Below are 15,029 nucleotides of genomic sequence, written 5' to 3'. Positions count from 1 at the left end.
ACAGCTCACCTCTCCGGCGGCGCCAGCTCGGCGTGGTCAGGTTCCGCTGGCAGGCTGGCAGCTGGCGCCCAGACCTGATCGCACCCTTCCCTGCAAATTAAACCGCTGCATTCTGGCTTTGTTTAGTTCGAAATTTTTTTTAAGATTTTCGTCACATTGAATATTTGGTCATATATATAAAATATTAAATATAAATAAAAATAAAAATTAATTGTAAAATTTACCTGTAATTTGTAAGATGAACCTTTTGAGTCTAGTTACTCTTTGATTGGACAATGTTTGTCAAATAAAAACGAAAATGCTACGGTAGTTCAAAAGCCTAAAATTTATGTGAACTAAACACGGCCTCAGTCAAAAAAAAAAAAAAAAGAACCGCTGCACTTCACAGGAAACTGACACTGATACATTTGGTGTTGCCGGTCGTGATGCATGGCTCCGCCCCGGGGTCGGGTCCCCCGCGGTGCCAACCGCATATATATGCATGCGAAACGCGATGTGTCTCGGTTGTTGGAAAACTTGGCAAGGCAGCCATATATACGTAGTACTTGTCTTCCATGCATCATCAACGATACAGTACGGAGTACACAACAATAGTTCACATCCCGACACCGCGTCGATGGAAGTGCGCGCATAATGATCACGACCACAGGTCCTGCGTTTAGGCGTGGCGTCAGTTTCAGTGAGACCCTACGTTACACGAGTACGGGTACGAGTATCGGATACAATACGTATCGGATATACGGATACGTACTTTCTAAAAACAAAACCTACTAAAATAGTGTATCCAAGTATCTGTATCCGTGTATCCGACGAGTACGGGTACGAGTATCGGATACAATACGTATCGGATATACGGATACGTACTTTCTAAAAACAAAACCTACTAAAATAGTGTATCCGAGTATCTGTATCCGTGTATCCGACGAGTATCGGATACGGATACGTCACCCTTCTTGGAGTATCCGCGTAACATAGGTGAGACCCATCAACGACAACGGTCGATCGAAGACGACGTACGACGGCGGTGGCAGTGCATTTCCAGCACCAGCGCGTACGTATATCGACTGGCACGTAGCCACGTACTAGTACATACTTTTATGCCAGGCTCTGGCTGGCACTCACACGTACTCATACGTACGTACGTACGTGGGCATGCAGAGCATGTGGATCGATCTGGATGCACCGCCCGCGCCGCCGCCGCACGTATAGCTAGCGCCAGCCACAGCGGCGTGCATGCATGCGCCGCCGCGCGCTGCAGCATAGAATAGGGCAGTAGGCTAGCTGCAGGCAGATGTATGCTCGTGATCAACTGATCATTAGCTCGCGCGTCGCGGGCGGCCGGGCGGCGTGGTAGCGTGCGTCGCAGCAGCAGGCTCGTGCATGGGGATGGGGGGTGTGTGTGATGAGGGAGGGGGACACGAGAGGGCGCGTCTGGTCCGCTGACACCGGTGTGCTGGGCATCACGTGCCGGTTGCTTTCGCAGGGCCCCTGCCGTACTCTGCCACGTGTCGGTTGGCGGCCGGGCAGCGCTCCGTACCTCCGCCGCCCTGCCGAGGCCAGTGGGCCTAGCCATAGCGCGCGCCAGCCATCATGCATTGCAAATTGCATGCGCCTCGCTGGTGAGTCTCGATGGATGGTTTTATGATACTGTCATTGAAATAAAATAAAACTTGAATAAAATATTTATTTTTAATGAAGAGTTTCATTTTAAAGTTTTATAGGCATTTAATTCCAAGACTCATAGATGAAACTCATTTCTTCTCTCTTCTTAAATACACAGTGTCATGTCATTAAAAAAGCCTATATAGCAACCTATTTAGTGCAAATAAAACTCTCATGAAACTTTCATTGAAACTAGCCTTATTAACCTCTATCAGTGTGTTAATTTTACTGCACTGTCACTTCACTGTGTGATGATGTGGAAGCGCGAGCGGCAGCAACACGCCTAACAAATTGTACTACGATACGATTCGGGCCTTGTTTAGTTCCGAAAAGTGAAAAGTTTTCGATACTGTAGCATTTTCGTTTGTTTGTGACAAATATTATCCAATCATGAACTAACTAGGATCAAAAGATTCGTCTCATGATTTACAGCTAAACTATATAATTAGTTTTTGTTTTCGTCTATATTTAATGTTTTATGCATGTGCCACAAGATTCGATGTGATAGAAAATCTTAAAAACTTTTTAGTTTTGAGAGTGAACTAAACAAGGCCTCGATTCTTCTCACCGGCGTCACACTCACACAGTCACACCGCCGGACACACCTAGGGCTCAGGCAGGCAATATATATCCCGTATATATAGTGCTGCATGCGAGTAGGATGTATACAACGTACAGTACCTTCTTGGCTCTCATTTTGACAAATTAAGGCCTTGTTTAGTTCTAAAATTTTTTATAAAATAGGCATTGTAGCACTTTCGTTTGTATTTGATAAATATTGTCCAACTATAGACTAATTAGGTTCAAAAAATTTATCTCACAAATTACAGATAAACTGTGCCAGGAGCGGAGCTACGGCTTCTCGTCAGGTCCGCTGACCCCAACGGATTTTTATGATTTCAGTGAAAAATTAGTGCATATAGTGCTAAATTTTTTTAATGACATCATCTATTTATGTACAAAACCTCGATAATCATTCTGACTAAATTTTTCCTCTGAACTGTGTAATTAGTTATTTATTTTATATATATTTAATGCTCTATGTATGTGCCGCAAAATTCGATATAACGAAGAATTTGAAAAATTTTACAAATTTTTTTAGAAACTAAACAAGGCCTAAATGAAGATGCTGACCTTCACGTTTTGTCGCTGCGCGGGCGTCAATGATTCGAGATGGGAAAGCAGTTGTTTTTGGGGGCAGTGGCAGTGCATAATTACTCACCGGCCACTCGCGTCCGTAACGATAATTTATAACTAGCTAATTAGATAAGACATAGAAATAATAATAAAAAACATAAATATTATTGTGGAGAGCTATCTGAGCTGTGAGAGAAATTTCGAGAAATTATGCTAGACAAATCAATAGAATTTTTCTCAAACTAGCTATTTGGAAAACATTGAAAACACTCTTATAACAAGCCTAAAGGGCTACTGGGCTAGTAGCTCTTGGCGGACCACTATCACGTGGTCCAACGCCCAGGTGTGGAGGGTGGGAGTGGAGTGATGAGGGTGGTCCTAATTTTTACTCTCGTTTCGCTGTTGTGCTCTGTTTCACTTCACCGGTTGATCGATGTAATTTTTTTTAGAAAAAGATTAAAAGTAAAAAATTCAGTAATACTAGGACATTTGTATATTAGTTAGCAACAGTTGCAGTACCCCGCGGTTAAAAATTGATATCAACCAATGGTTCTCATTGTTATAAACAAACTTAACTGATAACTTACCACTTTCTCCCGTTTTCTGAAATCTGGATTTAAAATTTGGAATTGAAATATTTTGTTTTTGTCCCCCCCACCCCAAAAGAAACAAAGACCTCTCAAATCGTGTAGGGGCCATCTTCTAGTCTAGAACTACGATGCATGTCAAAGAGCCACGACGCAATCAACTACACGTACTTCATGCGTTCTTCATCACGTAGGAAAGTTAAGGGAAATTGATACACAAAGGCTCATCAAACGACAAAGAATATTCCCAAAACATTGTAGCATCAAACTTTTTTCCGCTTTGAGTTTTGTCCCTTGCTTATGAATTTATTTGTCTTTTTACTAGCATTAAGAAGGCTAGTCCAAATAAGTGAATCCCCAATGGTCCTTATGCTCTTAATACTCTCTCCCATAAAAAAAAACTCATCAGAGCAACTCTAAGAAACTCTAAATTTTTCCTAAATGCGGAATAAAGATTTTAATAAAAAACTAACCTCCAACAAGTTGTCTAAATGGTTATTTAAATATAGTTATTTTTTATTCTAAATTTCTCGCTAGTTAAAAATAGAAAAAAAAGAATGATTCTATGGAGTGTGCATGAGATATAAAAAAACTGTTGGAGAGTGAAAATTTATATAAAACAATTTGTATGCAAATAACTCTCTAAACAATGATTTGGAGAGCGAGATTTAGAAAAGCTTTGGACATGCTCTCACAACTGAACGTCCGTAGCTCCGCGTTCGAAAAAAAACAAGTGGCAAGAGTATAGTTGAAGTTTTTTTCCATATATATATATATATATATATATATATATAAAAGAATCTGTCAATGCTTTAAGGAAGAGAAACACCAAATCTTACTCCAAAGCAGCCCGGTGGGCCGGCGGCAGCAGCCCAACGGCAGCGGCGAAACCTCATCGTGACGGGCACGCTGGGTACTACTAGCCGGTAGCGGTCTCGCAAAATCAGGAACAGAGCATTTCCCTCCCGCCTCCGCGCCGCGCCGCCGCTTCGATTAGGCTCGTCGCCGTGGTTGTCACAGTCGCCTGCCACCCGATAGTCCAGCAAGGAGTGGCCGTCGATAGTGTGAGGCCGATGCGGTAGCCTGCGCAAGCGCAGCGGCGACCGGCGATGCCTAGCCTAGGTGCTCTGAGCTGATGCGCACTCACCCAGAAGGAAGGTATGCACCCACGGACCATGCGTTGCAAAATTTCTTCAAAATCCTGTCGAAGCACACGATTTTATCCACAATCCACACAAAATTTCTTCAAAATCCTGTCGAAGCACACGATTTCATTTACAATCCACACACACGGGCCGTCCAACACATGATTATTAGTACAGTTTAGTTTATTTTTCACTCTGTACACTGTTCATCGCTCCTCGCATCTCTTGACCTCCCCCAATTCGATCTCTTCTGTACTGTACCTCAGAGCACTGCGCTACTCATCATCCCTGGCACTGGCAATGCGCCGACTGCAGCGTGAGGCCTGCTGGATCTATGCTTTCGTCGCGTTTGGGCCGGCACCGGCGGCACACACACTCTCGAGGTACCTCTCCACGACGTCCAAGCCACAGAGCTCCTTGACGACGGGCATCGTCGCCGGCACGTCCATCTGGAACGTGACGGCGGAGTTCGCGGGGCCGGTGCTGACCGAGAACTCCTTCCTCGCCGCCCTGATGGCCTCCCTCATCGCGCAGTGCACCGAGGACGCGAGAAGAAGCGGCGGCTCACCCGAAGCTGCAAACAAGTCCGCGGTATGTCAGATTTATTTATTTATTTCATAAGCAGTTATCAGAAGTTGACAACAATGTCTGCATGAATGTTGAGAGGGGATGAAACATTGTGAGGAGATGCTTGCCTTTTGAAGACAGGACACGCTTCTTGTCACGGGCGCTATTAAACATCTGAACATTGAACTCTTTGGGGATATTATCCACCGTGGGGATCTTGTAAGTCCATGTGCTGTCGTGGATGACCAAGCCGTCGGAGTTTGTCTTGTAGTCCTCGTTCGTGAAGAACCCTATTCCTTGGACAAAGCAGCCTTCGATCTGATTGAATGATGAACAATGTTCAGAGGAGGAGCACATTTTCATTGAGACAATGGTCTACATGAGTTGTGTTCATTTGGTAACTAACCTGGCCCAAGTCCACAGCAGGGTTTAGGCTTTGCCCGCAGTCGTACACCAGGTCGCTTCGCAGAATGGTGGTTGCTCCTGTCAGGACATCAACTTCCACCTGCATGTTCATTTGCAAGTTTCCAATGAAATGCCAGCTTTAGAAGAACTGGAGCTGCAACCTACAACAATTGGCTTTGGTAATTGCAGTTGCATTGTCAGAATACCTCACTGGTGCCAGCTCCATAGTTCATGTAGCTTGTGAAAGATGGATCAGGAGTCCAGTATGCCTGTGCTGATAAGTTCACACTCGCCATGCTTGCCTGTAGATGAGGAACAAATGTCATGAACAATTTAAACTGCTTGATATCGAGTTCCAGTTCCTTAGACTTATTTGACATTGCTACTGATTGATTAATGATGGAATGAAGGGAGGCAAAGGATTTAAGTAACTGTAATTCTTGGTACCTCTTTCAATCAAATTAAGGGACATGTTACCAACAAAGTTAGAATTTAGTGTTATCCTCACCTGAGCAATCAAGGCACTCCATTCCACTGTGTTAGACTGAGCTTCGAGACTCTCCTTGATAGGCTTCAGCCTCTCAACGAGTACAACACATGATTGCCGAACTGCTTCACAGCTAGTTTCAGAAGTGGTGCTCCCAGCAGTCCAACCTCCTTGAATCAGGCTTAATGTGTCTGCCTGGATAACTCGAACCTTGTCCAGAAGGCATTCGCCACCATCAGGGCACAACTGTCCCAATCCGAACACTGTCATCTGCTTCACTTTAGTCCACAATCCTTGGCCTATCTCAATTCCTCCAACCTCGACGGCGATGGAACCATCATTCATGATCGATACCCTAGCTGGAGTTGGTCGAAGATTAACCTCATAAGTGGCTGGCACACAAGAAATGCCGCGTTTCTTCCATTTATTGCTGCTATTAAATTGCTCAATCATTGCAGTCCTGTGCTTGTATTCTGGAGACAAGGCCAGCTTATCAAACATGGAAACCAGGCTGTATGTAGAAGCTTCACCTGCACTTTCTCCAAAGAAAACTTGAAGGCTTTCGAAATCATGAAGGTTCTTCCTCCTGACGGTGTTAGTGTCCAGTGCGAGCACCGAGGCAACATGCTCGATGATGGCTTCAGCGATGAAAGAGCCCTGCACATCTCCAGGAGCTCGCATTGCTGACTTTGATGAGACATTTGTCTTGCAGACCTTGGTGTCAAATTCAAGAGTGCCCCAGTTGTACTTTTTGAGAGCTCCTATGATAGCACGTGGCAATGCTGGACTCACCTCTGCTGATATTCCAGCATTGATTCCAAGATCAAGGTGCAAGGCTGTGATCTTGCCATCTGACTTGAACCCAACAGAGTACTTCGCCTTCATTGGATGTCTCCCTCCAGCCATTATCATGTCCGTCTTGCGATCGAGGTACATCCTAACTGGACGCCGCAGCTTGAAGGCAGCAAGGGCACATGCACATGCGGTCTGACAAAGAGGAGAAAAAAATCATGGTCATCTCTAACACATTTGCATCTCGACAGTTTTTTTGGTAAAATCATGAAGTTCAATTGACAATACAATCAGTTGAAATTGCAAAATATTGAGTGAATAAAAGCTCTAGTTATAGGCAAGACTTACATGTGTTGCTTTCATTGCCTTTCCACCAAAGCCTCCTCCTACTCTTCTGCTGATGACGCGGACATTGTGAAATGGAATGCCAAGGCACCTTGCTATCAAACTTTGTGCGAGCTCGGGCATTTGTGTCGAGGAATAGATTGTTATGCAGTTATCTTCATCAGGAATTGCTAGTGCTGCTTGAGTTTCCATGTAGAAGTAGTACTGGGATTCAAGTTTTACCTGTGGGCACAAAAATACTAGGCGTGAGTGTTTGGCCTTGCTGGAAATTCAGAGTGTGTGATATATATATATATATATATATATATATATATATATATATATATATATATATATATATAGTGTTCTGTACCTCTGCTGATAGAATCTTGTGGTCAGCTTCAGACATCCCATTGTGGTAGTCACCAACTGGTTTTGGAGCAAAAAATGGGGGAGTTTGGAAGTAGCTGTTTCTTTGGATGGCATCTTCTATTGTCAGAATTGGTGGCTGCAGATTTTCTGTGCTATACTCAACAACAGCTTGCTTTGCAGCCATATTAGCATACTTTTGTGTTTCAGCAATCTGAGTGAATTGAAAAGCAACAAGACACGGTAAGCTTGCCTGGTAAAATAAAAACATATTTCTATTTTTGTGTAATCTGAAATAATACTAAAGAAAATTACCACAACACCAATATTTTGACCAGCAAATTCAGCGATTGGATTTGCAAATAGTGGTTCATCATCTCCTAGCACCGTCAGGAAGGTGCTTCCAACATTTTCTCCACCGCTTGGAATATCCTTTGCAGTTATAACTGTGATGACCTTCTGTGAAGCCAAGGGTGATTTGAAGTTGATACTTTTCACATGAGCATGAGGATGCGTGCTGTAGATAAATGCTCCATAGAGGCAATCCTTGGGAGCAGGGATATCATCAACATACACAGCCTCCCCTGTATAAGAAAAATGAATATGATTTAGTGTGTTTTTTAAGAGTGGAAATACAATCAGTAGAGCATGCTAGGATGGAAGCTTATCAGATGGTTATGCACTGACCAAACTATTGTACTAAAGACAAAAAAAAAGAGCCCTGAGATGATTATTTTGTGGAGTATACAGAAGAAAAGAGGTTCACCACAGTGGAACATGTTTGGAAGTTCAAGCTGAATCAGTTTATGCGTCAGTATAAGAGTATATACCTGAAGCTTGGATCTCTGCTCCGACTTTTTTGATTGGCTTGCCAACAGGCTTGTACTCATCGCTAGAAACCATTTCTTGTCTTGAACGTATTGGCAAATCATTGCTGTCAACCTTAAGATGCTTCTCAGGTGAGTCCACGGTGCTACCATTTGTAGTTCCATTAATATATGACCCGGTGGGAGTATCAATATTTGATGGTGCATTCAAACTGTTGGCAAGGGCAGATAGGAAATTGAACAAGAAACTGACAGCCAAGCTGATCCTATATTCACGATGTGTAGTGTCTTCTGATGGTGAAACGGTATCTTTGAGTAGCTGAATTGCTTCAAGTATCACAAATGAGCTCAGTGATTTTCCCTTCAAGAAATCCTCAACCTTCTTAGCTCTGAGGGCATGGTCGACTCCGTAGGCACCAAATGCCAGGCATATATCCTCAATTAGATGACTGCCTGATGTCCTTGCTAAGAAAGCGGAGTTTACATATGAGACAGCATTTCCAAATGGGCGAGGTGCTGCTCGGAAAGTCTCAAAGGCGACATCATCTGAACCCCAATGTGGAATGAATATACTCAATAGCAGGGTCCTAGAATCACATGGAGGTTGCTCCAAGAACTCCTCCAAAGTGATGGACAGCCTTTTGGAAGCCACCTGGATTGTGACTGTCGAACGTGCAGCTAGGAGCACGGTTGCAATGTCCGATTCAAATGGCAACCTTTGCGCCATCATTATGTTTCCACCTATGGTTGCAGTGTTCCGAACAAACGATGAAGCCACTTTGTTCAGGTGATCAGCAATCTTTCTGAAGACCAGATTTCCATCAGACAGCACCTCAATAGCTTTAGAGATGGACACAACTGATCCAAGCTCAATTCCTTTGCTGCTTCTGTTGATGACTGAAAGCTCTGGGATTCCTTTGATGTCAATGTACTTGTCATAGAGGTCCTGATCCTTGTACACTCCAGACCCAGTGTTTGAAGCCACAATCTTGACAGAATTTTCATCAAACCAGTTGGAATCAAACAACCTGTGAAGCTCTTCAATGCTCTTAGGATGGTACCAGCCGTCGTCGGAGACTGCAATAGGAACATCATTATCCTGCTTCAGTGTAGACTTGATCTCAGATTTGAGAAACTCTGGAAATGTGCAAATGGCGCCACTGTTGTAGCCCGGCAGCTTGCTGACTTCTGCAGGTTCGTCACCCTTCTTCCAGAAGCAATTGAGGCCCAGATCCTCGAGGTCAACATCAGAGGCAAAGCTTTTGCAAGCGTCAACAATGGGTCTGTACCCAGTGCAGCGGCAAAGGTTGCCTGAGACAGCCTTCTCTGCCTCCGAGGAAGTGATCTTGGAGAAGCCAGCGGGAGGGGCTGGGCGATCAGACTTCTTGTCAGCCTTGACAAGCGCGGAGAAGATGGACATGCACATGCCGGGTGTGCAGAAGCCACACTGCGAGGCGTGGAAGCCGGAGAGGCGCTGCTGCACGGGATGGTAGCCATCCCTGGTGTTGCCGATCCCCTCACTGGTGGTCACCGAGCAACGGTCCACGCTGTGGAGCAGCGTCAGGCAGGAGCTAGCAGAGAACTCGGTCACCTCCTCTGTTGCCGGGTCGTACTTGGAGATGAGGACCACGCATGCACCGCAGCCACCTGCCACAATGCGAAATTGTAGAAGTGGGATGAGTTTAGCTCTTTTATCTTGACTGTACATGCAGAATTGCAGATATTTTTGCATTCAGAGTAATGTAGAAGCTGATGCTAATTCTATATGACGAATGTGCAGGAAATTAGCATACTTGGATCCTTCAAAGTTCACACTATGACCTCGTTATGAAACAATAGTATAGTTCAAAAGATAATTCCAGTTTCTTGTAGTATTAGCTTCCTGTATAGTATGTCCCAAATATATATTTTTTAACAAAGTGGCATAGTATGTCCCCAATACTCCAATGGCATAATATTAATATGTCCCAAATACTCCAATGGCATAGTATGTCCCAAATACTCCAATGGCATAGTATGTCCCAAATAACAAAGTGGCATAGTATGCATCGTTCTTATAGTATAATAGTACCTGATTTTTGTAAAATATAATGATTCTTTTTAAGTGAGACGGTTTGTCCAGTCCTGCCTGAGAACAAATACTATAGGACGGTATTCCTTCAATAGAAAAATGCAAGACGTCTTTTTATTTTGAGAAAGAGTCAAACTCTGTACATTTCAGTATTGCATTATTGGTTGTAGTGTATAAAAAATGCAGAAGCATCTTCAGGGATATGTATATTTTAAAGTCATTGCACATCATATTGACTTTCTAGCTATAACTATTGTTGTTTGCAAGAAGCATCTTTAAGCACCTGTGTTTCCTTGTAGCTGGTATCGAGGCACAGAGGTTGATGAAAGAGTAGCAGCCAAGGAAGGTTGTGCCTTTTCGATCTCTATGGATGGATTGGTCTTAGCTTCTTGGGATGTCCGATCCGTGAGATGGTGACATCCCAAGCAAAACAAATATGAAGTACACAAGAAAATCGAAGCGACATTTCCAATCGAAATTCCACTCCAATGGATGAAATGGACGAGAGATAGCGCCAGCGCCCATGCATCAGGGAAACCTCTCGATCTGCAATCTAAAGTTGGCGAAGCGAATGCACATGCACGCAAATACTCTCTCCATTTCAAATTATAAGTTGTTTTTATTTTTTTAGTATATCTGTTTTACTATGTATCTATATATAATAATATGTCTATATACATAATAAGATACTCCAAAGAAAACTAGCTGTCATATGTGCTTGGAAGTTGGCAAGAAGCCAAGAACGAAACATAAAACTGCCTATAGTAGAGACAAAAGCTCAACAATACAATGGCACTGCTCTGATCTGATCTGACGTAACGTACCTTCGCCGCAGCCGAGCTTGGGGCCTCTGACGGGCGTCTGGGTGCGGAGGAACTCCAGCAGCGACGTCGACGGGGCCACGCCGGCCGCCTCGTACCGCTTGCCGTTGACGGCCAGCACCACCGTCGACGACGTCTCCGCCGCCGCCGCTGCCTCCTTCCCCATCTCCTCCTGGCTGCTACACAGCACAGCACCTCTGGGTCTGGGGAGCCGCGATCGATGGTGCCCTCCTGTTTGTTTATATATACGAGTTCTCGACCTGCTCCTGGAGCCGGCCGGGCGATGGTGATGTTGATGCACGCGCTGACGTCGCCGGCGTCCAGGATGCGAAAGCGTCCTCGCATCCTGTCAAAGTCAAGGAGCGGGGGACCGATGGCATCATGCATGTGCTCCAGTGTTTGGCTCTATGTGATGTAGCAGTAGTATATACGTAGCCGGTGCTTACTTTGCAAAAAGCAAATACGGAAATGATCCAGCCTGCATATTGGTTAAGATACTCGTATAAGATACTACTGGTACAAGTGTACAACTGTACAAGGCCACAAGCCAGCAATGGAAGCGATCGTGGAGTCTGGAGATCAGAGATGCGCTTGGACAGGCGCTGGCGCGGGTGGACGGCACGGGGCCACAGGCCAAAACGGCGCCGGCGGACGGTTCGCGCGAGCTGCCCTGCCCTGCCCTGACAATGCATTTCAGGTTTCAGTATTTGGTCAGCCGGCGCAGCGGCAACGAATTCCGATCGGAAAAAGGCTGCGTCGTCACTGCATGCGACATGCGTTCGTCCCGCACCCACGACTCAGCTGTGACCGTGCGGCAGCGGGGTGGCGGGGTCCTCCTGCACGCGCATGGGCTCGTCTCCGGTTTGCCGGCCACGCAAGCACGCCGTTTGTCTATATTTTTTTCTTGAATACGCAAGGGATTGTGTATCACTATATTAGAAGAATTGAGGTTTGAAACGACGTAGCAAGGAATCGCCTGCCGTAGCAAGGAACTAAAAGAAAACACAAAAGACGAAAACAACCTCGGTGGACAGCGAAGCTACCCCAAGCCAAGCACTCCTAAGCTTTTTTTCTCCCGTGCTGATCCACTGTTCGGCGTCTGCTTTGATCATGGTCAGCAGCTCAAGCGTGGTTGCCTAAAAGCAACGCGTGTTCCGCTCCTTCTAAATATACCAAGAGACTAGAGCGAACAAGGAGTCCACACCCCTTCTTGGCCGGCCCATGCCACAACGCACGAAAGCACCTCCACCACGCGATGATTGTTTGCTGCACCGGTGGCAGTTGTTTGGTGAAAGGGCAGGACGTCAGTATGTGGTCGATGGACTCGTTCGTCTGGACGCACAGGAAACACTTAGGTTGTGCTTGCGGTTTGTGTCTCGCTCGGCGATCATTGGTCTAGTGTCGTTTCTTGAAGGTCAGCCAAAGAAAAATCTTTACTCGGAGCGGCGCCCAGGAGCTCTAGTAACTTGTGGCCACAGAAATTGATTCCACCTGCTTGGAGCTTGCAGTAGGCCGATTTTGCCGTGTACTCCCCATCGGGCGTCCATCGCTAGATGGTTTTGTCTGGGCGATCGGTAAGGATGATGTTCTCGGTGGCTGCCCAAAGGTTTAGGTACTCGGCAGCCTCAGCAAGGGAGAGCTCGCCATTGATCGATCTTATCCACGCTCGTCCCAATAGCCCTTGGCACACCGTCTGGGTTGATTTGATTCTTCTGGGCACCTTTGCGAATGGTTGGGCATGATGTCGCAGATACCGGCTCCTTGGATCCATCAATCCTTCCAGAACAAGAAAGAGTTTCCATCACCGAGGAGCGTGAATGCGGAAGCCCTGAAGAAAGCCAATACCTCAAGGTCGGCTTTGATCGGCAGCTCACTCCACGCTCTAGTGTCATCCGTCTTTTGGTAGCCAAAGCCACCTAGTTTGGAGGGCGTAGCTGGCAGCTTCAAGTTTGAAATGCCAAGCCCACCTAGCTCCGTTGGCTGGCAACAAGTTTCTCAGGCCACCATGCATCGACCGTGCACCGAGGCATCCTTGCCGACCCAAAGAAACTTTCGGCTTATCACACCGATCTCTTTGCGCACCCATGGAGGTAAATTGTCGGCCATCATCGAGTAGATGGGAATCACCCTTAGGACAGACTTGGTCCAGACCAAGCGGCCACTCCTTGCCATGAGAGATCCATGATAGGGCGGGAGCTTCCTTGCAACCGCTTCGACCAGTGCCTGATGCTTTACCTTTGGCACCTTCTTGGTGGTCAAGGGCAATCCAAGGAAGTGTAGCGGGAATTGCTGCACCTGGCAGCCTAGGATGCGCACAATGTCATCCAAGACTTCCTCGCCACCATAGATCGGGGTTATGGAGCACTTGGGCAGATTGGTTTGGAGTTCGGTCGCTGCTCCAAAGATGGAAAGGATATCCTTTACCGCGAGGGCTTCTTGTATGGTTGGCCTGACGAAGATGATTGCATCATCAGCATAGATGCTGCACTAAAATTTGATCCCAAGCGGCTCAATAGGTCTCAGCACTCCATCTGCACTTATCTTTGCCATCAGTCGGTGAAGGATGTCCATGGCTAGTATGAAGAGCGTAGGCGAGAGGGAATCTCCTTGGCGCACGCCCCGTAGGTGCTTGATTGCTGGTCCTGGTGTTCCGTTAAGCATTATCCGGGAGGACGCAGTGGCGAACAACCCCTCAATCCACTGGCACCATCTCGGTCTGAACCCCCAAACAGAAAGGTCCAAGAGAGCGTGTCGAAGGTTTTGGAGATGTCAATCTTGAGAAGCAGCGTCAGTGTCTTCTTCTTGCACAGCATGACCGCGGCCCATTGAACAAATTTTAAATTGTAGTGTATAGTTTTTCTCCAGCCTGAGTGTGAGGATTTTTGAGATCAGCTTGGCGAAGCTGTAGATCATGGGGATTGGCTGGAAATCGGATGGTACCATTGCTCTAACCTGCTTGGGAAGAAAGACGATGAGGGCATTGTTCAGTTTGCCCATGCCACGCTGGTCTCCCGCGGTGAACGCGCTGACGTCGGTCATCACGTCGTCCTGGATTATGCTTTAGGCGCTCTTATAGAATGCCCCTGTGAAGCTATCCAGTCTAGGTGCTCAGTCCGCGGGCAACTGTTTGATTGTGTGCCAAGCTTCTTCTACGGTGATGTCTAGTTTTAGGTCCTCGAGCGGTACTGGGTGGATCCCAAGTGCCGCAAAGTTTAGCGTGAATCTGGTTGATGGCACTACCCTGAGACCGAGCTGAAGTGATTGAACAACGCGCGTTCCATGTCGTCATGGCCTGCAATGATGTGTCCATCCATGGTCAAAGATGGGATGTAATTCCGACGTTTTCTGCCCCTGGCAATGAGGTGAAAGTACGCAGTGTTCGCGTCTCCCTTGGCGAGGTGACGGATGTGCGAACGTTGTATGGCGATTGTCCGATCGAGTGAAGAGAGGCTCAGGCATCTGAGTTCCATGCTCTTGCACAACTCCTGCTCCAGTTCACTCAGCTGTCGCACTTCCTACACCGAGTCGAGGCAGTAGATGAGCTCCCACGCCATGTGGAGTTGTTCCTTTACCCCGTCGATCCTCTCCGCGGACCAGCTTTGCAAGACGCGGGTTAGATTCCGATTTCGATCATCGAGCCGTGCGAGTGGCCCTAGGTGACTAGCCGGTCCGTTCTAGGCGTCGTCCACAACCTACTAAAAATCCTCAAATTGTGGCCAGAACACCTCGAAGTGAAACCTGGCCCTAGACATGCCTCCAATGTTGGTGCACAACAACAAAGGATAGTGGTCTGAGGTGTCCGAACCAAGATATCATAGGTGGGCGTTGGTGAATA

The 15,029-nt window shown here is 46.3% G+C and overlaps 1 protein-coding gene across 1 annotated transcript; it reads right to left on the bottom strand.

The window, feature by feature from the left end:
* On the bottom strand, positions 4,604-11,418 carry LOC8061191 (indole-3-acetaldehyde oxidase). Its single transcript, XM_002463717.2, has 10 exons — positions 11,198-11,418; positions 8,306-9,949; positions 7,791-8,059; positions 7,480-7,689; positions 7,131-7,349; positions 6,012-6,977; positions 5,710-5,805; positions 5,505-5,603; positions 5,227-5,416; positions 4,604-5,105 (listed from the first exon to the last, which is right to left on the bottom strand). The coding sequence occupies exons 1-10, from the start codon at positions 11,358-11,360 to the stop codon at positions 4,864-4,866; spliced, it is 4,098 nt and encodes a 1,365-aa protein (XP_002463762.1). The 5' UTR covers positions 11,361-11,418; the 3' UTR covers positions 4,604-4,863.

This window comes from Sorghum bicolor, chromosome 1 (genome assembly GCF_000003195.3).
Source record: "Sorghum bicolor cultivar BTx623 chromosome 1, Sorghum_bicolor_NCBIv3, whole genome shotgun sequence".
NCBI classification, from domain to species: domain Eukaryota; kingdom Viridiplantae; phylum Streptophyta; class Magnoliopsida; order Poales; family Poaceae; genus Sorghum; species Sorghum bicolor.
This window is presented reverse-complemented; position numbering and strand designations above follow the sequence as displayed.